The following is a 27185-nucleotide window of genomic DNA, read 5'->3' as shown; positions in this document are numbered from 1 at the left end:
AATATGACTGAAAATCTTTAGGGAGGTAAAAGAATTTAAGACTCTTCTTTGCTAAAGGAAAATGTAAATGAAAGGTCCTCTCCATAGAAAGCTGATAGAATATATAATTTGGCCCATATCACTTAGACATACATCAGTTCAGGGCAGCAAAAAAAAAAAAAGTTATCCTTATAGTTAAGAATCAGATTCCTACTGCTGTATTTTGTAATGTTCTCAGAGGATATGTTCCTCAAAGACTTGACCTCAAAGAAGTGAAGCCACAGGCATTCTCAGCTTGTTTTTAAGACACTGATTAACAGTACTCATTTCCATGTAAACTATTCCTTTTTGATGATCAAACAGCCAACAAAAGGTCAAGCATTTAAGACCCTACATAGCGCATGCTGACAGATGCTCTCACTGCAGCTCATCTGTAGTCCTCCCTGCTGAGTCAGCAAGCCAGTAATTAAAAATCAGAAAGACCTAAGTAGATAGTGCCCTGGAGTCAGGAAGACCGGAGTTCAAATCAAACTTCAGACACTACCTAGGTCTGAGACTCTGGGCAAGTCACTTAACTTCTGCTTGTCTCCCTTTCTTCAATTGTAACAGGGGGATAATAATAGCACCTACCTCCCAGGACTGTGGTGAGGAATAAATGAGATAAAATGTGTACATTAACACAGAGCCTGGCATATAGAAGACACTATAAAATTGTGTATTACTTTCCCTTTCTCTTCTAATCAATCAGCTAGCATTTATTATCAGCACAGTCCGATCCAGGGCATTCGGTGCTCAAGGCATTACTGTAAGGAGCTTCCTTATGTGATAGTTCCCTACACCAGTGAAATCTCAGGTTGAGTCCCAATCTCTATCCCTATATGCCAGGTACTACACTAAAGTGAAGGAACAGAAAGACAAAAATAAAACAGAATCTATTCTCAAAGAACTTCTCATTTAGAGAAAAAAATATGCACATATAAATAAGTACAAGGTAGCTTGGAGAAGGAGGGGGAAAAGGAGGAAATCAGAGGGTAACAAAGAGCTTTTTAGAAAAGTGGCTTGAGAAAAGACTTGTAAGGGGCAGGGGACATAATTGCAGGCACCAGAGACTAGAGGTACAGAGGGCCAGAGAGAGGAGATGGGTGTCCATTAGTGAAAAGCAGGACAAAGATCAACTTGGACAGCAGGAAATTAATGGATAATGAGGCTGGTAAGTAAGTTGGGGACAGTTTGGGAAGGGCTGCCAAATAGAGGCTATATTTTGTCCTAGTGGTAACGGGTGCTGCTGGAGTTCACCAAGTATGGGGCTGAGGTGGTCAGATCTATGCTTAAGGCAACAGCATAGAAGGATTGGGCGTGGAGAGATGCTTGAGGCCAGTGGACCAATCCAAAGGCTATAGTAGTCTAGGCCAACGGTGATAAGGGCTGAAACAAAGGTGGTAGCTCTGTGAGGGGGAAGAAGGAGCTGGATACAAAAGAGGTTGTAGAGGTGGAATGACAAGATTTGGCAACTAACTGGATTTGAAGGGTGAGGGGAAAAAAAAGAAGAATCTAGGATGCTGCCATGTTAAGAAAGAGGTGGCTTTGGAGAGAAAGATAATGAATTCTACTTTGCATATGCTGGGTTTGCAATGACATCCTGTTTGAAATGTGTAATGGTGAGACTTAGAGAGGAAGAAATGTAGCTCAAGAAGGCCTGGGGATGAACAGAATAGACATATATACATCACACCTATAAAATATAAGCACATCATATATATACATAGATGTCATCTGTGTAAAGTGCTTTATATGAATAATTATTATGCATATAAAGACAAATAAATGGAACAACATTTATAAATGCTTGCTATGCACCAGGCATTGGGCTAAGTGCTAGGGATATAACACCAAAATGAGACAGAGTCTTTGCTTAGGGGAGCTCACATTCTAATGGGGGAATGCCTTGTTTTTGCATTTATTTCTGTCTCCAGAGCTTAGCATAGTGCCTGGAACAGTGTTTAAAAAATGCCTATTGCCTGACTGATATATAGGAAAGTATTGACCAGAAGGCTGCTAACGTATCCTTTCCAGAAGCAATAAGAGTATGAATTTGATTATTCCCAGAACAAAAGATAAAAGGGAATAAGCCGTGGCAGATATGCTGTAACAGGCCAAAAAAATGGCTGAGGCAAAAAAGCATGATGGAATCTAGGAGTTAAATCTAGTGAGAGCTTATGAATCAGGACAGCTTAAGACTAAAGTAGAAATTCCAGGTCATGTTCTCTACAGGGCCAATGGAAGGAAGCAGCAAAAGTCAAGAAGAGAGAAGTCTTATCTCCACTTCCTTAGGAAGCAGAATCTATTGGACTATTATTAAAACCTCCCAAACAGGAGCATAAGAGTGAGACAGACAGGAGAACCAGAAGAGTGTAGTCTTTGTTTAAAAGCCTAGAGGATACAGAAGGAGTGTATCTCAAGTAGCTCTCAGTTCCCAAAGGCAAAGTCCAACTACATAGGTTCCAGATGCAGGGGCAAATTATATAAACCTTTAAATCATAAAATTTCTTGGGTTTTCTTCTGGATAGAGTAAAGAATGACTGTCTCTGTAGCCTCAATATTCAGTACAATGTCCCATATATAGCAAGTCCCTCAATACAATCTTAATTAATGAGTAACTTCAAATAATCTACCACATTAATGGTTCAGATTTTATATTCCCAATGATATCTGACGTAAATTCCTAGAAGACAGAGGCTATGCTGGTTCAAATAAATTTATATAACCACAGATACAGTACAGATGTGTATGTAAAGAAAGCCCTTAACAAAAGTTTCTTGACAGCTTGATTTTGGAGATGGCACTAATGGGAAAAGATATTTGATCATAACTGGACTATAATACATTCTATACGTTTTTGCCAAAAAAAAAAAGGGAAAAAAGAAAAGGAGCTTTATTTGTATACATGCTGCATTTTCCCATTGGAATATAAGGATCTTGAAGATGACATCTATTGTATTTTTTGTCTTTGAATTTCTAGTGTCTGGCAAAATAATAAGAAATGCTTGATAAATGACTGAATTTCCATGTTGAATCTTGACAAATGACTGAAAGGTATATGCTAAAAATAATAACCAACATCACAATAATAAATAAATGAAATCACAAAGTAAAATAAAACTTTAATAACTAGATTGCAGTATTTATACACAATGAATCATGGAATTTATGGAGTTAGAAAGCAACTTAGAGAATGTTATAATTTTATTTATAGAACCATCTCTCTTTAACCTGGGGTCCACATACAATGAGCCCATGAATAGATTCCAGAGGGCTTGTGAACTTAGACAGAAAGAAAAGCTTCTATTTTTACTAATCTCTACCTGAAATTTAGCATTTCTTTAAATTATTTTTTTTAAATGTAAGCCCCTTCTACAAAGCAGTCCAGAGGTTTCCCCAGACTGACAAAAGGATCTCTGTAATATAAGACAGGGAAAGAATTTCTGTTTTACTTCAATCTCTCAGCTAATGCATGAAGCCTCTCCAGAATACTCCTGATAAGTTCTACTTGCACACAACCAACAGGAGGAATTTCTACTTTGTAAAACAACTCCTATTTTTGAAGAATGATATATATTCTAGAATCTTTTTTCTTAATATCAAAGCAAAATCTCTCTTGGTCAAAGAAAAAATGTATTTTTTTAATGTTTAAATATAAGTCTAGTTGCTCTTCCTCATAACAGCCCCTAAAATATCTGAAGGCATCTATCATGACTTCAGTAAATCTGAGAAAGACAAATAAAGGATAATAAGAATGCTGAAAACTCAATAAAACCATACTCACGATATTGCCTGACTGATAATGAATTTCCCTGGATTACAAACCCCAAGAAGATAAATATGATGAGAAAAAGTGATTATATTTCATAAGCATCGTGTACTCTAAATTAACATGCCAAGTTAACTCTGTTTGAAATGGTAAAAACATATTACCCTTCAAAGGAAAGGCAACTAAGGCAGTGTCCCAGAGTAAATGGCAGGTTTGCTGGAAGGATGACTACATGTTTAACAAAAGAACTTCCTGTACAGTTTCATAATCCTAGTATTATGTTTTAGAAGTATTGCCTGATGACTAAAGCTTCAACTAACATATGATAAGATTCCTACAGTATCTGCAAGACAACACACCAGAAATTCCTAAGCAAATGTGAGGCCACTGAAATATCATGCTCATAAGTAGGGCGCAGAGGACTTGTGGTACTGGGATGATGGAGTGGAGGGATGGGCTCAAGTTATAAGGAGGTAGAGCTGAAAGGGACCTTGGAAACCATCCAATCTTACCCTTCAATTTACAGAAGTGGAAAGCCAAAGAGGTGAAATAACTTATTTAAGGTCACATGGAAGTAGATGGGCTGGGATATGGACTCAGGACTTGACCCTAGATCTAGTGTGGTCTCCAAGAGGCTGAATGTTTATTCTCTTTCACGGAAAGAATCTAAGAAAATGGAATTGAATAGAAACAAGTATAAAATATCTATCAAATCCAACCACAATGACTCTTCTTGAGTCGACTTAAGTCCAGAAAGGAACTCTGTATCTGTCAGTTAAGAACCAGACTAACTAAATAAAAGAGAACATTGCAAAGTTGGCTAAAGAATGATGGATTTTTTAGCCAAGGTAATTCTTGATGACCATTTATCAAGCTGACTAGGGGCTATTTTCTGTGTCAGTGGAAGGAATACCCAGAGGGATAGAATCACACAGACTATCAGAATCAAAATTTTGATGATCATTACCATATAATATAAAAGTTTAATTTTCAAACCATTTTGCTGATCTCTGCCAAGTGTGTGTAAATAGTCTGATAAAAGCTAGCGTATTACTAAGCCTCACAAATGGGCTGGCTGTTATGAAAAGAATTCATGATAAATCATGAGATAGCACATCAAACCTAAAATGCTAATTAGTTATTATTATTATTAGCTATTATTGAAAATTAGTTATTTAACTATATGAATGTTATAGATTTTAGAGGTATTCAATAATGTTTTAAAATACAAATTTTTAAACTCAATATATGATATTGAAGAGGAAAAAACTGAGTATATAACATTTCATTGATATTTGTATTGGCAATCTAAATGATAAGTTCTATTGTTATTAAAACAAATGTATTTGCTCATTTGGAAAATAAATAAAATGTTTATTAGTCACAAAACTATGTTGAGGGGAGAGAATAAGCATGAGCAACTCCTATGTGGCAGGAACTGTGCTAAACACTTCACAAATATCTCATTTTATTCTCACAACAATCCTGAAGGGTAGATACTATCATTATTCCCATTTTACAACTGAGGAAACTGAGGCAGGGAATAGTTAAGTGACTTGCCCAGATTTGCACAGATATTAAATATCTGAGGCTGAATCTGAACTCAGGTCTTCCTAACTCTAGGTCCAGTATTCTACCCACTGTACCACTTAGATGAGTCAAGAACTCTTTGTGTCCTAATATATTTAATATATAGGATAATAATGTAGATGCAGAGGGGATCTACTGTTTAGTTAATCAGACTGACTAATGGCTACATATAGAACCCAATTTGTCAATGAATTATCTAGTCTTTGAGAGTACAAAAGGCATTTTCCACATAGGAAATAAAGTAATAATGGTGGGTAAGTTCCAGTCTAACCCTTAACATTCTAGTCATAGTAATAATAGCTGACACTTAGATAGAATTTAAAGTTTTACAGAACTTTTCCCTCCTAACAGTCCTCTTTAAAAGATCAGGAAACAGAAACTGAGAAACATAACTACGCTCCTCGAGATCATGCAGCTGCTCACGGTTCATGTCAGAGCAGAGACTAGAACCCACGGCTCTCTTCAATGCCAAGTATAATGTACTTTCCACCATGCTACAAGGCTTCATTTAATCCAGCAGTTCTTAACCTCTCAATTTGTAGCAATGAGAATACAAATGCATATCAGGTATTTACATTCCGAATCATAACTGTAGCAAAGTTACAGTTTTGAAGTAGCCCCAAAATAATTTTTTGGTTTGGGGTCACCGCAACATGAGGAATTGTATTACGGGGTCACGGCATTAGAAAGGTTGAGAACCATAATATATTTGGTACATTAAGGTGACAATGCAGAGGAAAATTGCTAACCAATTTGTATTTAAAAATAAAATTTTTTTTTTGCCAAAGATAGAAGCAAGGCTTAGTACATGAGTAAATGTATTGCATTAACCCCGAAAAGGTATATAACATCAGGAATGCTGAAACTGGCAAAGAAACAACAAAAGATGGCAGAGCTTGTTTGCATGTTTTTTTAAACTATATTGGGAAAGAAGACTCAAAGAAAGAAGACTTTTGCTAGGGATGCATGATAGGATGCTGACAACAGGGAAAATGTGGAATCAAAATCCAATTTTGATTCTGTTGCTATTTTATCTGCAAAGAAGAATGAATTTGCACTGAAGATGATAGAACAGAAGTGACTAAACTGGAATTAATACCCAAGATAAGTAAAGAGTAGGTGGCTATCTTTCATGGGTTAAATTCATTTGGTCTAGAGGAATGACACTTTTGGGACCTAAAGGAACTGGCAACTGGAACATCTGATGCACTGTCAAAGATATCTGAAAGACTGTGGAAAACAGGAAAGGTGATGCAAGATTATAAAAGGGCGAATGTGATCCCAATTTTCAAAAAAAGGAAAGAGAACAGTGTGCCAATTACAAGACAATTTCTTTCATTTTGATTCTTGGGGGGAAAAAATCTAAAATAAATCATTAAAGAAATGCTTGGTGAACATCTAGAAAGAGAAGCAATCACTTCAAAGAAGTAGCATGACTTCATCAAAAACAAGTTATGTTGGACTAACCTCTTCTCTTTTTTTTTAACAGGATTATTAAGTAATTAGATAAGGGAAATTCTGTGGATATAACTTTCCTAGGTAAGTACCTCATACTATTCTTATGGATAAAGTGGAGAGATTGGAACATGAATACAATCTGATGGATTCAGGTGGGATGGCCCAGCCAGATTCAAAGAACAGCTGGTGACATCAAAGTGGCAAGAGTCTCCAATGGAGTACCTCAAAATTCTGTGCTTGGCATCATATTTTGTTTGACATTTTTATCAGTAACTAGAATAAAGGCATAAATGACATGCTTGTCAAATTTGCAAATGAGAAAAAGCTGGAAAGAAAGGCTTATATATAAAATGACATTCAGGATCCAAAAAGACCTTGACAGACTAGAGCATTGAGCTAAATCCTTTTTTTTCCATGTCATCTTTCAATTAACAAGCATTTAATATTGACGGCTAGGTGGCACAGTGGATAGAGCCCTGGACTTGGAGTCAGGAAGAACAAAGTTCAAATTTGGTCTCAGATATTTATTAGCCCTTACCCCAGGCAAGGCACTTAACTTCTATCTGCCTCAGTCACTTCATCTATAAAACAAGGATAATAATAGTACCTACCTTTCAATATTGTGAGGATAAAATGAGATAAAATTTATAAAGAGGTTTGCAAATTTTAGAGCACTTTGCAAACTCTAAATGCTAGCTATTATTATCACTATATGATCCTATAATCCTACAAATAAAAGATTCACTCAGTCATTCAATAAAGCAGGGCAACCAGGAAGATGAAGAGTTCTGAATCCATGACATCTGAGGGTAAGTTGAAGGACCCTGACATATACAGCCTAGAGAACAGACTAAAATTAAACATAACTATCTTCAAGTTCATAAAAGGTTATCATGTGATAAGAGGGATTAAACTGGCTTTGTGTGGCCCCAGAAGACTAAACCAAGAAAAATAAGAAGATGCAAAGGAGCAAATTTAGACTTGATGTCAGGAAAAACTTCCTAACCACTGGAGCTGTCCAAAAGTAGAATGGACAACAAAACATGGTGGCTTCTCTCTACTTGGAAGTCTTCAAACAGATACTGGTTAACAACTTGTTGGGAAGTTATAGTTATGACTTCTTTCATGCATGGTTTGGACTATGGTCACTGAAGTCCCAACACCCAAATTCTATAATATTCATCAAAATGGATCTATAATTTTAATTTGGAATTTGAGGACTATATTTCCTTTTGTTCCAGCAACTAAGCAGCAGGAATTGAGGCAGTTTTTTTTTAATTTTCTTCCTTTCCTTCTTACCCTCATTCATTCCCCCACATACCCACTTTTCTCCCCTAATGCCAAATCATTATCTTTGATTCTCTTGACATAGGGTGAAAGACTCCAGGAGGGATGAAGCAAAGGGTCCAGGAGGATGAAAATCTGAAGCAGGCTCTAAGGTAAGAAATGACTGGCAGGGTGGGAAGGTTAACTCCTGAGTGGGGAAGAGAAAACTAATGTTTGGGGCTCTGTACAATAAGAAAAGAAATCTGCACATGTGAAGAAGCAACAAACAATAGGTTTCTTCCTTCACATGTCCAGGCTTGTGACAAAGGTAAACAACAGCAAAGGATGGAAGAAGCCAGAGACAGGGATTCTAGTAGTTATTTTCCTTTTTCTTTTCTTCCCCTTGTTCCTTGTCTTCCATCACAGCTAACATTAATAGGCCAGAACAGTGGTGGAGTAGGGTTTTCCATGCCATTTCACTTTCTCTTATTCCTTCCCATACCACTCTAAGAACTGGCTCATAGAGGAAACTAGATAAGGAAGGGGGAAGAGTAAAGATTGGCACGTATTTTAAGGAGGAAAAAAACCTGGGGGAATCCCCCATCACAGAAGGAATAAAAGGGGAATTTCTGCTGCCTCCTGATTAGGGTACTGCCTTTTAGAGAAAATATGACATAACAAAACAGTCTGTAACTTGGGCCATTATCAGGGTTAGCAGAAATCTTTCAGAGATTAGCACTTAAAAATAATAGGTTCACAGGATTCAGAGCAGGCAGACAATATAAAGATTATCTATGCCAGGAGTCAGCAAACTATATTAAGGGCCAAATCCATACCCTCCCTTTCCCCCTCTCTCAGTTCTATACTGCCTGAAAACTAAAAATTGTTTTGATATTTTAAAATATGATAAAATATTATTTTAAAATATTAAAACCATCTTTAGCTCTTGGGTGGTATAAAAACAGGCTATAGAGCTGCTGGTCCATAGTTTGCTAACCCTTGATCTAGGTCAGAGGTGTCAAACATGAAGCCCACAATGCTCCTTGAGTATAGTCCAAACCAGATTAAAATGAAATTTGGAAATATATAACAAAAGAAATACATAGATAATAGCAATATGTGGTTTTCTAAGTTGATATGTGGCTTGCTGAGATCTTTATGTATAGTTTACTGGCCTCAGTTCTATTTAAGTTTGACATCACTGATCTAGGCCATCTCCTTCATTTTACAGTTAAGGAAAATAAAGCCATAAAGATATTCAGATATGCTCAAGGCCATACAGGTAGTAAGTAGTGAAGCAGGGACTGGAACCCAAGTTCTCTGACTCTAAATCCAGTGCTCTTTCAACATCAAATGTATACGCATAATGATGTAATAACAGTCCATAATCTATAATACATTAAACAATAAAACTATTTACATACATTGGAAAATTATACCAATTTTCAAATTTATTCACACAAATTATTATTTTCCATAATAAAACATGAGAAGAGACAGTAATAGTATAGAATGGAAAACATGAATAAATAATTTTATCATATATAAATTTGTTAACCCAGGATTTGGTGGCGATACTATTTTTTTACCAATAAGAAAGTTGCTCTCATTCCCAAATTGAATAATGTATACCAATATATAAAAAATAAGTAATACAATGCCTTACATTAAAATAACAAAGAACAAATGGTTTAGGACCTCAACGATTTCTGCTTTAAAATAAACAACTATATCATTCAAAATCCAATTCTTTCATGCACACTGTTTACCGAATTAGCTCAGTCAGAAATGACACATCACTGATGATACATAATTCAAGCAAAGCCATGATACCAGGCCTCCAGACCTTTAATATGAATAATTTTCTATACTAATGGCCAAAAAATGAAAGTCATAAAGAGAAAAGAAGCAAGTAAAAAATTGAATAAAAAGAGAATCTCATTCTTTAGCCACAGCCCTTGAATCCAACTCTCATGACCTATACTTATTTATGACCTACATACTACATGTTATAGGACCACAAAGTGCTGGTGCCTTTTAGTGAATGAAACCATATAATTCAGCTCCTGAAATAGACTAGTGAATTCATAAAAGTAGGCTCAAAACTACTCATAATATCAAATGAAGAGGAAAATGGAGAAGAAAATTCCTAGATTGTTTTAAAAAGACAACTACAAACCCCCCCAAAATTATTGAAATATATTCTAATGTTCATATTAAATAAACATTGTATCACAAGATATTAAATGAATACAGAAGAGCTCTACTTTTTCTGCCCTATACCAGTTATCTTAAGGATATATACAAAGACTTAGCAAAGAAAAGAGACTAAAAGTTGAATTTACTTGGGTTTGAGATTTATCAAAATAGCAATTTCTCCACCACATTTTTTCTTAGTAAAGGAATAAATAAATCAAGAAGTTAAAGTGTCATCTACCTCTCCACAACTTCCCTGATCTATTGGGAATTTGGCAGTCCTACTTGCTAGTTCAAAAGCTGGCTACACAGCAAAAGAAGCATCAAAGCTTGTTTTAACTTGCGAGACATGAGCATGTGTTGATATGAAATACTGTTGCAAAAGCAAATCTTATAGACATAAATTACTACAGAAATTATCACATGAATGTTCAGGTTTAATGCTTTTTTAAAAATGACAAAAAACTTTGAAAATTCCACATCTACTTATGAAAAAAAGTGAAGCTCCTCAGCTGTTGGGAACAATTATCTGCATACATGAAGAGTGCATGACAATAAAATAATCCTTTTAAAGTGAAGGCCTGTGGCCAATATAATTTTCACAATTAATGTACTTCTTTGCAAAAGAATAAAAATGTATTTAAGAAATTGTGACTTACCACCATCAGATACAGTTGCAGACTGAAAGGAAAAAAAGAAAGACATGAGTTAATTAACCCTCATGACCAAAAGCAGAAGAAAATCAGTCCATTGAAGTAATAAAAACTGGAAGTTTCTGATTAGACTTGAAACCTCAGAAGAGAAGATACTCTAGTGCAGGTGTCAGAGCAAAGACAGACTTAAAACTAAATGAGTCAAGAGTTACTTTCTCACAGCTGTTCCCTCCTCCCTACTGAACTCCTCCCAAACTGGTAATGCCCTGAGCTTTACAATCATCATGACTTTCAGTTCAGAAAACACACCCTGCCAACTTTGACATCATGATTTTAGTAATAGTATTAAATGGAAAAAGAAAGGAATGCCACAGTTTATCTTAAAACAGAAGCTAAATGATGCAGGGGAAAAAAAACATTGGAGATGGGAGTCAAAGGTCTAAGTTCAAGGACTGGCTCCCATACTTAACTAGATAACCTTGAGCAAATTACTCCATTAGGAATCCCAAATAAAAAAACAATAAAGAAACTCAGTTTTCTCATCTCTAAAATGAGAATAAGTTTGAATTTATATAACCTCTTTCACAGGGTCACTGAGAGGAAAAAAGCCCTATGTCAAACAAAGTGTTGAATACATGCGAGTCATTATAAGTCCTTTAAGTTATGGCCCCAATTTATTTAATTTAAATTGACCCCAAATTATACAATAGTGTTTTTAAGCATCTACATGCATCTTCACCATGCATATTAAGTATTTCACTAAGTGCTATCTAGCACTGAGCAGTGTAAGGACACATAAAAGAAATATCAGAAAAATCTTAGAATCTAGTACATGAGCAAGTCTTTCAACAGAACTTTCAAAGCAAGAGGCAAATTGGTACACAGTGATATGATGACAGGTACCAGTAACAAAGGAGGTGGGCTAGTCATGTATCAAGAGTGAGGGATAATAAACAGACAGTTGAAGTCCTCCACTGTACCCAGGAGAAAGGTTCTCTATAAAGGATTTACAGAAGGAAGTCGGCAAGAAATCCACAAGAACAAAGTATTGATGGGGTTTTTACTGGTTGTGGAAAAAGTACTCATGAGGATTTTCCAAATATTAGTATATTGAATAATTTAATTCAAATACAATAAAAACCTATCATATGCTAATAACTGGGCTAGGTACTGAGGAAGAAAAAAGGTTAGGAAACACAGCATCTCTACTTTCAAAGCATTTATAATCTAGTAGGGAGGTAAAAGGGGGCCTGAGAGGTTGCTTAGTCCAATTGTCTTAAAGATGAGAAAATTGAGGTCGGAAGTTGTTACTTTCACATACAGGTAATAAGATATGAGGCATAGAAAAATGATAGTACAAAATAATATGAAGCCAAATTAGAGAGGAGCAAGCATAGTTCTTTGTTGGGGGGGGGGGGGGGGGAGACAGAGAGAGACAGAGAGAGAAAGAGAGACAGAGAGAGACAGAGAGAGAAAGAGAGACAGAGAGAGACAGAGGCAGAGAGAGACAGAGAGAGACAGAGACAGAGAGAGAGACAGAGACAAAGAGACAGAGACAGAGACAGAGGGGGGGTCACTACTGACTGGTGAAAGCTGAAGGAAGGTAATATTTGAATTATACTTTAAAAGATTCCTTAAGAACTCAATAGATTAGGGAAGAACAAAAACAATCTAATAGGAAACAATGAGTCCATTGCACAATGAGGCAGGAGAATGGGGGTATGTTTGTAAATAGAGGTTGGCAATAGCAAAGAGTATGTGGAAAGAAATCATATAAAGCTAGAAAAACAGATGGCCAAATGAAAAGAGAGAGAGAGAGAGACAGAGAGACAGAGAGACAGAGAGACAGAGAGAGAGAGAGAGAGTTAAATACAGAAATTCCTGTAAAGTAACCCCAGGTTCCCAAGTAGAATTGTATAGGACTTTGCAAATAAACTACAACAAAAGAAAAATTGAAATAAACACACAAGTTAAAGAAAAAGATTTTATACCTAAAAATGACTTAGCCTACAAAGCTAAGCATATTCCTACAGGAGAAAATGATTTTTTAACAGATTTGCCGGCTTCCAAGTTCTCTTACCAAGAGAAAAAGGGGGAAGGGGGGAACTGATCAGAATTTCAAGAAGACAAACATTGCAAACAAAATAAAGTTAAGAAAAGTAAAAAAGTTTGAAAAATTAAAAAGAGCTGTGATAAATAAGTGTTTTTATATACTGAAAGAGTGGTAAAACTATTTATTGCCCCTTTGGAGACATACCACCCCTGAAGATGAAGGAAGGAACAAAGAGAAACTAGTGACCACAGTCTCCACTGTTCAAAACAAAAGAAGAGGAAGAAGAAGAAAATAAATACTTAAGGGAAAGATAAAGGAGAAGGAAATAATAATTTTTCCATACTGGACCAAGGTAGTATGTGAATAAGAACAAAAGGGAGATCTGAACAAATATGAGGAAAACAGCAATCTCATTTGAAGAACCAGGAGCATCTTCATGGAAGAGGTGAAACTAGTGACTTTCAAGGTGAAGATTCTAACATATGGAGGAGAGAAGTGAGTGCACTGAAGGCACAGAGCATTGCTTTTGTGAATTCAGATGTAGGAGAGTATACAAGAAAAGATCAACTTAGAAGCCCAATTTGGTGCTTACACAAGAAACAGACTGGTGTAAAATAAGCATGATGAAGAAAATGCCAATGAGAACCAGTCATTAAGAGTATGCACAATATTTTCTGCTTGATGCTAATCTGGGGGAAGCTTGGAGAACCTGCTTCCAGAAATACATTCTAAAGGGGTCTTTTCCCTTCCCACTTCAGAGCTTCTCTGTCTTTCCTATTGGTTTATGGTATGGTGAGGAAAAAAAGCTTTTAACTGGCTGTTGAATTTTAGCTAAGAGTATATACAAAACACAAACTTCCCCCTCCTTTCTCTGGTCTTAAGCAAAGAAAGAGCTACTGTTGGCCTACTAGAAGGGAGCTTCATTGGTTGCACTCTCCCTCTCCCCCTCCCTCTCCCTCTCCTTCTCCTCCTTCCCCTCTCCCCCTCCCTCTCCCTCTCCTTCTCCTCCTCCCCCTCTCCCCCTCCCTTTCCCTATCTCCCTCCCCCTCTCCCTCTTCCCCTTCCCCTCCCCCGTCTCTCTCCCCCTCCCCCTCCCCTCCCCTCCCCTCTCTTTCTCTCTCTCCTCCCCCCCCCCAGCCACCTAGTGGCCATGAATGTGTTGCATTCACATATTTCCTTTGTTTCTTTGTGTTTATTCTTTCCTAATCTTGGGTGAACAAGTATCAGAGACAGGATGGACCTTGTGAATTTACAAAGACCAGAAGGACCATCAAGTCTCAGAGTCCAAAATGAAACATATTTCTATTTTCTTTATTTTTCTTCCTTTTTTTTCTGTGAAGGGGGCAAGGCTAATAGGAAAATGTTTTACATGGCTTTCATATGTAAAATAGATCTCTTATTTGCCTTCTCAGTGTAGGAAGGGGTTTGGGGGAAGGGGACAACTTGGAAATGAAATTAAAAAAAAATTTTTTTTAAGAAGGACCATCAAAGTTTCCTTCAGCAACTGGAGTGTTAGCAATAAGAATGCAGTCCAGTGAGGAACCAGCCCTGAACACTAACCTTCTTGCCCCAATTCAGCAATAAATAAACCTGGCAGTTGTGCCCTAGAAGCCAGGAAGCAGTTTATCCATCAGTGACACCACCAGAAGAGATGGCTTGAAGCAGCCATTTTATGTTTGAGGCTACCCTAATACCAGGGACTGAGTAGCTTGTGGAGGAGAAAAAGCATCAGGGAGTTTTTGTATACCTGTCTCTCTTATACATTCTCAGTCAATAGCTCTTCATAAAATCTAAGAGATACTAATGAGTTAATTGATATCAGAGAAATGATAACTCATTAATTGATTCTGGAGGGCAGAATCTAGGCTTAGACCAAAATCTTATACCGTATTCCTCAATACATTTAAATAGACATGTGATCTTAATATTAAAGAAAAGCAGATCATATACCTCTCATCATTGTGCATAGGAAATATATTTTTAACTAGAGATAAAGCAATTACAAAAGATAAAATAGATAACTTCAATTGCACTAAACCTAACAACTTCTGCTCCAACAAAAGCAATGTGCCTAGGATAGAGGGAAGCAATTGAATGGGGGGTGGGGGGGACAGGATCTTTGTATCAGTTTTCCTTGATAGGGTTTGGTATCCAAAATACATAAAAAATTAACATATGTAAAGCTAATAGCCATTCCTCAATAGATAAGTGCTCAAAGGAACAACTAGTTCTCAAAAGAAAAATTGCAAAGTATTCCCAATCACATGAAAGAATGTGACAAATCACTAATAAGAAATAGATTGCAAATCAAGCCAACCCTGAGGTTTTATCTCCATACCTTGAAAATTGGCAAAGATGCCTGCAAAAAATGGCCAGTCAATGTTGGAGGCACTCATATATTGTTGGTGTAATAAAACGTCTATATCCTTTGAACCAGAGACTCAGTTACTGGTTTATACCATAAGGAAGCTATCAATTGTAAGTTCCTATACACACAAAAAATATTTATAGCAGGGCTTTTTTGTGATTGCAAAGAACTAGAAACAAAATAATTACCCCTCTTTTGGGGAATGGCCAAACAAACTGTAGTACATAAATGTAATGGAATACTACTGTGCTATAAGAAATTCTGTATATGATAAATACAAAGAAATATATTAAAGCCTACATGAACTGATACAGAGTGAAGTATCACAATGAAGTGATACAGAAGTGAAGAACCAGAAAATCAGGATACACAATAACTACAATGTACATGGAAAGTCAACATACATATAAAAAAAATCAAAAGTAAATTTAACAAAATATAAATGATCAAGCATAACTTAAATGAAGAGATGTGTGAAGACACCCTCAACCCTTCATGGAGGTGAGGAGTCCACAGGTATTACACATTGAACATTTTCAGACTTTGGCAATGTACTGATCATTTTTAGTTTTCTTTTTTCTTTGTTGCCTTTAAAAATATTGTTTGTAATATGGGACTGCTCTTTGTAAAGAGAAGAGGGAGGAATACTGGGAGAAAGCATGGTAGTGTAACAAACAAAATACATCAATAAAAAAATTACTTAAATTCTTTTAAATGATACAAAGAGATACTTGGGAAGTTATCGTGATATTCCTCAAAGCGGAGAACAATAGCTAGCAGAGCCCTTGGGAAGTAGACTATTGGTCTCAGTACAAATTGGAGAGTGAGCCCAGAGCTAAAGGTGAGTTAGAGGCAGGTGGTGGAGGCCCTTTCAATGTCAAGATAAGAAGTAGGTATTCGTGCAATATAAGATAGGATGTTATAGAAGGATTCTAAATGGAGAAGTGACAGTTAGGAAGATTACTTTGACTTTTATGTGAAGGCCAGAATAGGGAAGGAGGCATGACGACCACTTAGAAAGTCCAAGAAATCAAACAGGGTAATGAAGGCCTGAAGCATAATGACTGAAAGCCAAGTACTGTAAATAAATAGTTATTAAGGACAGTTCAAGAAGTGGTGCAATGTAACAAAAAAGAGGGTTCCAAGTCCAGTTTTTCTAGGGAGGCAAGTGAAACTAGAATAAAAATGAGAAACTGAAAGATTAGGGTAAGATTCATGGAATCCTAAAATTTTAGAATTTAATTGAATCTCAGGTAGCAACCTTCTACAGGAATCACCAATAAATATCATCAGCCTCTTCTTGAAGACCTACAAGTCTGAAGACTAGAAGTCATAACAAAGATTTAAAAATAGGCTCAACAGGAATGAGAGAAGAATCAGGAAGAAAAGAAACTAGTCAGAGAACTTCAAATAATACAATATCCTTTTGCAGGCAGAATCCGGCTTTGTACCAAACTAACAATTTACAATGCAATGATGTTCAACCTGCTGTATAGGTGTGAAATCTAAGCAAGCTTTTAATAGCTTTTAGATTAATGTCACCTCTAAAGCCCATAGGCTACTTCTCTTACAGCAAGAGGACTCCACTAAATGGATTTTGAAAAGCTGTCGATTCCAAATTGAAGTTAAGTTTCCATTAATTCATTTTTTGGACTCCTTGCCTAAGATTCTTTCCCTCTCCAAACTATACTCCACTCAGATGCCAAATTGATCTTCCTAAAGTAGAGGTCTGATCATGTCAACTCCCCCCAACTCCCATGCAATAAACCAGTAACTCCCTATTACCTCTAGGATCAAACATAAAATCCTCTGTTTGACATTTAAAGCCCTTCACAACCTGTCTCTTTCCTATCTTTCCAGTCTTCTTACAACTCTACTCTCTCCATATTCTGTATGATCCAGCTACATTAGCCTAGTCCCTGTTCATCCAACTCTATCTTCTAGCTTTTTGCCTTTGCAATTGTACCTTATGCCTGAAATTCTGTCCCTCCACACTTGACTCCTGGCTTCTCTGGCTCTCTTCAAGACTCAAATCCAGTCTTCTAAAAAGGTGTTACACCATTGCTCCCCTGCTAGTGCCTTCCCTCTGACACTATCTTCCAACTACTATTTCTTTATCATGTATATACCAAATTATTTACATAGTGACTTCCTTCATTAGAAAGTGGATATCTTGAAGACTAGAATATTTTTGTCCTTTTTTGTATACCTGGCACTTATTACAGTTCATGACACATAATAAACATTTAATAAATTCTTCCTTAGTGACTTACTGGCATGACAAATAACTACAAAAAAAATTTTCAAATGAAAATAAAAACAAAAAGACAATAAATGAAGAAAAAGAAGTCTAGTCTTTGACTCTAATTATTATTAGGTCTTCTAAGTAAGACAGAATCTCTATGGAAAATATATAATTGAAAAAACAGAGAGAGAGATATTCCTGGGAAAGATAAGAAAATTTAAACTAGTACAGTTGGTGATACTGACCCAGCCATTCTAGGAAGAAATGTGGGATTATAGCTAAGAAATTAAGTAAAATATCCATACTCTCTGACCTAGATATATTGAGATCAGAACTTGAGAGGGAACTATTTTTATGTTTCCCGGGCCAGCACAATATTTTGTATACAGTGAGTTCTTCATAAGTTTTCACTAAATTACCACCTTCCCTCAAAAGCCCTATGCCCTAAGAATTAATAACCTGATTAAAAAAGGTTTTATGATTATAAAAACTTAACAGCTATTCTACAACAGGAAGGTAATATATGTAGGCAGTGGCCATGTAATGGACACTTATGCTTAAATCTTTTCAAACACATCAATATGGAAAATAATATTCTCATAATTCCCAGTTTCCCATTTACTACACTTGGTTTTACGTTTACTGCTTTTTATTTTTAAAAATCATAGAGAACTACTAAAAGAAAATATGAATTAATTTTTGTCCTGAAAATTGTACCAAATGGTATTAAGTTTTCAGCCTTTCTCCATTAAGGGGAAGGGAGACAAAGGATATTCAGATGACAATAAATGATGTATCTTTACCTGGATTTTAAACTAATGCTCTTAAAATTCTGTACAATATTCCATACCAAATAGTACACTAGTGGCTAGGTATACAAAGATGAAACAATTAATACTCCCTGCTGTCCAAAGGCTATTGTCTAAGGTTTATGGATCTTATTAGTTAAATGAAACTCAGAGCTTTGTTTAACAACTTTCCTGACAGTTAGTGCCAGATGGGGTATTTGAACCCAAGTTTTTCTGAATCTAAGCCCAGAACTTAATTCACTCTGAAAAACTATGTAATATGCACAAATGAAAAGCAGAGTGTGATAAGTGCAAAGGAGAATTACAAATTTCTCTAAGCTCTTTTGAGAAGGATCATGTAAAGCTTCCCCAAAAAAAAGGTACCCTGGAGGATTAGTTGGCTTCTCTTCCACATCCCCTATTCTTAGTTGCAGAATAATGTACCCCAACCTAAGAGTACGCTTGATTGAAGATCTATAGAGAAAGGGAACCTGCCACCTCTTGACATTCCGGTTCCACTTTACAGCAACTAAAGTTAGAAAGCTTTTCCTTACTACAAACCAAATTTGGTATTTCCGCAACTCTGGATCAGAGATTTAGAGATGGAAGAGACCTCAGTGATAATCTAGTCTAAGCCCTTCATTTTATAGATCAAGAAACTGAGGCTTAGGGAGAGTAAATGGCCAGTCCAAGGCCACATAGAGAATTCTAAAAGTGGAATTTGAATCTAGATCCTGTGACTCATGAATCCACTGCAGGATATTAGTCACCTGGGTCTTGGTTCTGCCCTCTGAGGCCAAACAAAACAAGTTTAATCTTTCTTCTCCATGACAATCTTTAGAAATTGAATGATAACTATCAACTCCTCCTTTCTTTTTATAGAATAGCATAGCATACTTGGTGATGTTCAGGAAAATCAGTTCAGAAATATGGTCAGTGGCAGAGTCAGCCTAGAATTTTTTTAAATTTCTATGGGTAATCCACAAAATAGATCATCCACACACAGGAAATAAAGAACTGAATACATAGTGTTCATTTTAATGTTACTCTATATCAAGAAACATGATGCAATTTGAAAATTATAAATTATATACAAAATAAATGAAAACCTAAAATTTCTTGTGTTCAGTCTGATACATAGCACAATTTGTATTAATAACTTGTTTTCATCTGTCTTGCAGGAGCAAGAATGGAATTTTCCCAAATTACCATATGCACGTCATATACTTATACAGAGTAGGCCAGCCACAAACAGAATGGCCATGTAAAAACTTCCCAGGAAGGAGTATATTTTCTTGCTTGCAGTTTAAATTCTTACACTGAAAAATTGCCGAATTAAATAGCTCTAAAATTCCAAGGTGAGGTCTTATGCCAAGTACATGTAGTTTGAAAGAAATTTAACATCTTATTTCTAGCTTTGCTATATGTAAGATTTAGACAATCAACATTTCCCCAAAGGATTCAGCTTTTTAAACTTGATAGTTCAGTTGAAACTTGTCTAGATTTGCCCATGGTGGGAGGTTACAAGACTAGATAAAACAAGTCCTGTGAAGATTTTATTTTAAAATAAATATTTACAAAAGTTTTAAGTGTTTTATATGAATACAAACTTATGGGATGAAAACAATCTCTACTGAGGCCAATTTTGAATTCATCTTAGCTCAGAACTTAATGTTGGAAAATGTAGCATATCAATTAATATGGAGCACATTTACACACCCTTTTATGTCAAACTACTGCTAATATTATACTTGGATAGGACATTAATAAAGAACTTTTACATGCATTATCTCATTGGACAAATAATTCCTATATCATATGAAATTAAATTAATAACCATGAACTGACTCAAGTAGTTCAAAAGTACCAGGGGGAAAAAACCAACTAGTTTTCCTGATTTTAATTTTTTAAAAACCATTACAGGAGAATTCATTCACATAATATGAACTGCGGAAAAATTAAGAAACCATTTCATTAAAGTAATATATTTGTAAATTAGCCATACTACAGGAGTTATAAATGCCCTTTTATAAAAAAAAATCATTATCTTGCCTTACTACAGTCATTGCCCACTGAACCCAATATGGCAGAGTAAATCAAGGTCAGACTGGGTCATATCTATAATAGCAGATCTCCAAAGATAATCAAGAACTTCAAGTGCTAGCAGTAATTTATTAAGAAGTATCTTTCAGTGTATACAACTACTAAAAGAATATCCAAACCTATGGCTTATATCCTACTCATTTTATAGAAATATAGAAGAAAACTGTAGATTTTTTCCCTATCACTAAAAAAACACATCTTAAGGCAGAAAATAATAGCATCATGACTAATCTCTCTCCTGAGTTCCAGTCCTCTATAGCTCCAAATACCTATTGAACATTTCAAAATGGATGTCCCCAGACACATTTCAAACCCAACATGTTCCAAAGAGAACTCATTAACTTCTCTCCGAAACAAACCCCCTCTCGTGAACTTTCTTATTACCAATATCCTTTCAGCCACCAGGTTCACAATCTCTTAAGATAACTCTTAAATAACCTCACACAATAGACCAGTTGCCAAATCTTGTCATTTCTACATCCACAGCATGTCTTGCATCTTTTCCGTTTCTCTCTATTGGCATAGCCTCTACCTTAGTTCAAGTTCTCATCACCTTTTGCCTGTTGCAAGAGGTGATTAATGCAAAAGCCTCTTAACTTCTCTTCCTGTCTCAAGTCTCTCTTCACCCCAATTCATTCTTCACATAGCTACTAAGATGATTTTCCTTAAAGTACAGGTCTGACCATATTACACACACAAATGCATGCACACATGCATGTATGCACGCATCCCTCAGTAAACAACAAAGACTTCCTGTTGCCTCTGGGATCAAATATAAATTGCTGTTAGGCTTTTAAGGATCCTTACAATCTGTTCCCAACCATCCTTTCCAGAATCATTACTAATTACACCTATATAGAAGTCAAACCAAGCTTCCTACTGTTCCTAACACATGATACTCCATTCCCACCTCTGTACCTTAGCACTGGCTGCCCTCTATGCCAGGAATGCCCTCCCTTCTCACCTCCACTACTCAGAATCTTTTGTTTCCTTTATGATTCAGCTGAAGGACCATTTTCTACAACAGTGGTGTCAAAATCAACTTAAAATGGGGGCCACTAAACCATACATAAAGGTCCCTGTGGGCCACATATTGACTTAGTTTTTAAATCTAGTATTATCTAGTAATATCTAGAATTAATTAGTATTAAATCTAGTATTAAATACTGGTATTACTAGCATTAAATCTAATATTATTTTAAATCTTGTATTAAATCTAGTATTTTAAATCTAGCATTATTTTTACTGTATATTTATTTATTTTGCTAAATATTCACAAAGATAATAAGCATTGGAGATCAGCAGAGGGGACAATGTTTAATGATTGTGAATATATAGAGAGCTTGATATTATGTTGATAAGTGCTTTTTTTTGTCTTCATGAATTCCTAGTTGGTTCATGGAAAGATCTCTCTCTTCTTCACCCTACCTCCAGGCCTTCCCCTCACTCTTTCTTTTTACACTCTTTTCTCTCCAACCTTCTAAATTCACAATCTATTCCCCCAAATACAAATTAAAGAAATACTGTGCCCTCATGAGATCACATCTCAACTAGTATGCTGGTTTGGATCCCACACTTTTTAAGAGAAGCATTGACAAATTTGTGGACATCCAGTGGAAGACAACCAAGAGAGTGAAAGAACAAAAAATCATATTGAAGGGGTTTGGTTGAAGGGATACAGGATGTTTATCCTGAAGAAGAGAAGATGTAAAGGGCACTTGATAATACTTTTTACATTTTTAAAGAGCTGTGCGAGGAAAATGGGATTCGAGTTATTTGTTTGAACCCAGAGGACAGAACTAGAAGCAAAATTCAACTCTAAATTCTATGATTGTAAAAAGGATAGAATGTAATGAAAAAAAAATTCCATCAAACATGTGTGCCCCCAAAAGAGAATGGTCTGCTTCAAGAGGTAATTGGTTTCCCATCACTAGAAGCATCTTAGACCCCTTTGGTAGTTTGGTGAAACCTAGGGACCTCTTCTCAAAGAAAAAAAAAGTTTATTACCTACATTCATAATTGAAGGAAATGCTAAATATGTTAAAGTTAGTAAAAAGAAAGATGAATTTTTTCAAAATAAACCTACCCATAATTCCACAGACTCCAAATTAAGAATGCCTCTTCTAGAATAGCTTCCTATTTAGACACAGATTTGGATTAAAATGGGATTAAGGGCTTCTACCAACACTACCCCCCACATTTGTGTGACTATGATTCTGTAAAACATGGGAGACAGAAAAATGGAAAATGATTAATTTTTAGACGAAATGAACATAGGGTTGTTATTGTTTGCAATGAAGTATTTCTATGATCTGTGTAATAGAACAGACTAGTGGATAAAGGATTGATAGATTATTTATAGCACTGTACTACAGTATAGTAACAAGCAGTAAAATTGAAAAAGTGAGTGAGTCCAACATCAAAGAAAAGAGTAGGACCCAGTAAGGGGCAGAGTTAGTATTGCATAATGCATAATTGTTACAACTTGCAAAGAGAATGACTAAAAAAATAATCAAATGTGTTGGGGTCAGACAAGGGACAAATTACATCTCTTTTGGACTTTACAAAATAAAAATGGACTTATTTTAGGAGAGAATATGTTCAACTGAAATGAAAGAGTTCCTCTAAGTTTAAATAATCTCAAATGAAAGCAAAAAGTTTATTAAAGTTTAAATAAAATTGAAAGAGCACAGCTCAATGGTCAAAATAAGGGTAAATGAAAAAAATTTAGTTACTGTGCTTATCTACCTCGTAGTCTCTAGGTTTTATAGTGACTGAAATAGGTCTACGGATTAATATGAAAAATGTTAGCTATAAATATGTATTTTAAATTTGTGAATAATTACTCAAATCTCTTTTAGAGATAAGAATGTAAACATGACCATAATTAGCCTAATCTATGTATGAGAAACTGGTATTTTCCAGTGATACCCAAGGCGTGTATGCCTGCACAAAAATAAGCACTATATTATCTGAAATTTAGAATACCTAAAGGGCAACTCTAAACTTTTTAGCAAGTGATAAACAGTTAACATGAAATGTGGTTTTCCTGGAAATATCTCTTTGTATCACAGAGTGCTAAATACCATTTATGGTTGTGCCAGTAAGGGTCAACAAGATTTCTTCCTTTCAAACAAAACATTTCTATTCTTTATGAGACATTCAGATTCAGGAGCAAAATACTGCATTTGGAGTACAAGTCTAATCCCACAGGAAAACAGTTTAATATATAGCAAATCTTTTAAAACAAAATGTTCTTGGCCTGATAAAATTAAGGAAAACCTTAGATTTTAAATGTATGTCTCTTCTGGCCTTGTTTAACTTTTTCATTTCCCCATATGCATTCAATTTCAAGATTCGTTTCCTCCGCATTGCACAAGGCACCATGGAGCTCACAGGGTTTTTGTTGGATACAGGGGTGGGATATGACAGAAAGAGTGCTGTACCTACCAAAGCACAAAATGCACAAAAGATTTGTATAGACTGAATTACAAAATGTTCTGTGAGAAAATAAAGGACAAATTAAATAACTGGGAGACTACTGAATGCTCATGGATAAGTTACTAAGTTAATTTACAGTTTAATGCTATAAAAGCCTAACTAGAAAAGAAATACTTTGCAGAAACTCCAAAAACAGAAACAAAATTCACTGGGACCAACCAAAAAAAAATCTAATGTATCAAGGGAAATACTAAAAAAAGAAGCTAAGAATGAAAACATAATTGTACTTCAGACCTCAAACTATAATTTAAGGCAACAATTATCAAAAAACATTTAATATTGGTTAAAAAGTAGAGTAGATCAACGAAACAGATCTGATAATGGAAACTCAGAAATAATAGAACTCAATAATTCAGTGTTTGATAAGTCCCCCAAAACAAATTACTTAGGAAAGAACTTCCTAAGTGATAAGAACTGCTGGGAAAACTAGAAAACAGACTGGCAGAAAATAGGCTTAGACCAATATTTATTCCATACTCCACAAATTCAAAATTGAATATTAAAGCTCATGTCATAAAAAAGGAAATTAGAAGAGAAGCAGCTCATATATCTCTTTCACAATTATGGAAACAAGATATATATTCTTAAGCAAACAAGAGATAGAAGAAATTACAAAAGATAAAATAGCTAATTTTATTATATAAAATTGAAAAGCTTCTGTACCAACAAAACTAGTATATTTAGGATAAGAACGTAAGCAGTTGAATGGCTGAAAAGAAAAATCTTTAAAGGGTTTGGTATCAAGATAGACAACTAACATTTATATATAGAACCAGAAGCCAAAAAAGTGGTCAAAGATTAAGAGCAAACAAATTTCAAAAGAAGGCTTTAAAACTATTAACAATCATATGAAAGAATGTTCCAAACTACTAATAATAAGAGAAATATAAAACAAGACAACCTTGAGGTTTTACCCCACACCTAGTATGCTATACAAGTACCAATCAAGGAAAGCCATAATTTCAGAAGAATCAAAATCACGAATACCCCCAAAACAACTGAAAGACATGGTGGGTTATCAGCTGTCTTCAGCACATGACCAACAATGTCCTATGCATGAGAAGCAGCTTCATCAAGAATATGTATGACTAGAAAAGGAGGTGAGCTGATTATGCAGCACTTGGTAACCATAAAATATTAAAAGATACAAAGGAAGGTCTCCAGTGCCTTGTGTACACCCTCTATGAAGGACTTATAGAAGTGTATAGACAAAGTTTCATAGGATGTGTAGATGTTAATGTTGATGTAAATGTGCAATACCCAAGCCAAAGTGAGTGTATACCCACCTAATTATAAAATAAATGTTTATTGAATAATTGGGGGGTAAGAAAAATCAATTGCACAACTTGATTTGGGAAGGCAGCATGGTATGGTTGAAAGAATGCTACATTTAAAATCAGAGGTCTTATATCACTATCTATTACTTGTTGTGGTGAACTATTTAATTTCTCTAGGCCTCAGTTTCCTCAAACCTAAAATAAAAAGGTTGGATAAGATGAGTTTGAGGGCTTCTTTCATCTCCAAATCAATGAATCAGTCAGGGAAAAAGGTTTTCAAAAGTTTGTTTTAGGATCCATGACATATTGAAAGATAAGTGAACTGTCACTATGGAAGCAACAGTTTTAAAAACTGGTGTAATTATAAGTATGTAAACAGGCACTTGTCTACACTCAACTTTAGGAAAGCCTTGATCAATATATGGGTCTCATAGGTAGATTATATGTTTAAGAAATAAGCCAAAGAGGTGAGATTAAATCAGTCCAACTTGATTAGTCCAATACACAGAAGGCTAAAACAGGGAACTTAACCAACACTAAAGAATCCTAATTTGTCATTTTAAAAAATCTAAAATAATAAAAGTTACTCATGTTCCAAAATATAAATACATACATAAATACTGATTCAACATAAATAGTGATTTGCCTTTCAATTGGTGTTAGTCCTATCCTTTGATGCCAGCTTTATGAAAAAATAAAAATTGTAGGTCTTCAAAAGGACAGTAGAAAGATGCAGAGTGGGTGTAAGGACAGAGCAGCATATTTCAAATGATGATTTATGTGACTGTAAAAGGAGGTAGGATGCTATATAAAAGTCAAAGTGAGAAGATAAAGTACCTATTTTTCTGGGGATTGTATAATAGGATTTAGAAGAGATTTAGGCAGAATACTTATTTCTAACCAGAAGGATTATTAGTGGTTGAAATGTTGTCCTAGCTCTTGAAAATTAATCCTTCCTTCTTAATTCTATTCCTCTTCCTATGAAGATCCTATCCTTCTCTAGTACTCTGAATTTCTCCTTCTCTTGTGGCTTCAAACTACTTGAGTTTTTCCAAATTGAAAAAAAAAAACCTCTTCTATCTATCATACTACTATTGGGCTACCTTCCATTTGTAAATATTTCATGCATCTGTTTATATTAATGACTTCCATTTCTTCCCTACACATTCCCTCCTTTTCTGTAATGTAATTTCTATCCTTAGCACACCAATGAGACTTCTCTTTGATACTGTCTTCCTTCTGGCCAAATATAACTATCTTGTCTGTTTAAAACTTTCGTAATTTTTCATACTGTATTGACCCTCTGCTTTTCTTCAACACTCACCCACTCAGGTAGGAGAATAAAATTCCATCTGTATGTAGATAACTCTCAAATCTACAGCCAGTCAAAAATAAAAAAGAATTAGTTACCTAATGTGTACAGAACATTGTATCACACTCAATCCTAACATCCAACAATCTCATATTTTCAATTATGATAGTTATCTCCACTTCAAAGTCCCTCTAGAACCAAAACTTAACATGTCCAGAAACAAAACCCATCATTTCCATTCTACTGTTTCCCAACTTCCTCACTTTTGTCAACAGCATATCACTCTTCCAGTTCTCTGAACTTAAAATTTTGGAATCATTTTCAACTTCTTTCCTTTTCAACCAAATTCTTTGTAATTCTTTCTCTATGGTAGCCATCTATTTGTTCTTCTCAAATTCCATAGCCACAACTCTAGTCTGGGTCTTTATCACTTCATCACAGTAATACTCTTCCCTCTTTATAAATTAGATAATTTCCACAGCTGCTAAAAAATCTTCCTCAAACTCCATTTTTCTTGGGTCATTTCCTTTCTTGACAGATATCACATAATGAAAAGGGAACTGGGTTTTAGAATCAGGAGATTTGAAT

The 27185-nt window shown here is 35.3% G+C and overlaps 1 protein-coding gene across 3 annotated transcripts in view; it reads right to left on the bottom strand.

The window, feature by feature from the left end:
* The window catches only part of RGS12 (regulator of G protein signaling 12), a 253779-nt gene that overhangs the window by 103728 nt on the left and 122866 nt on the right, over positions 1 to 27185 (bottom strand). For all 3 annotated transcript variants that reach the window (XM_056802365.1, XM_056802366.1, XM_056802368.1), the window contains one exon: positions 10957 to 10978. In XM_056802365.1, coding sequence (XP_056658343.1) covers positions 10957 to 10978 — 22 coding nt within the window. The remainder of the gene's footprint in view (positions 1 to 10956; positions 10979 to 27185) is intronic.

Source organism: Monodelphis domestica, chromosome 6, assembly GCF_027887165.1.
Source record: "Monodelphis domestica isolate mMonDom1 chromosome 6, mMonDom1.pri, whole genome shotgun sequence".
Lineage (NCBI taxonomy): Eukaryota > Metazoa > Chordata > Mammalia > Didelphimorphia > Didelphidae > Monodelphis > Monodelphis domestica.
This window is presented reverse-complemented; position numbering and strand designations above follow the sequence as displayed.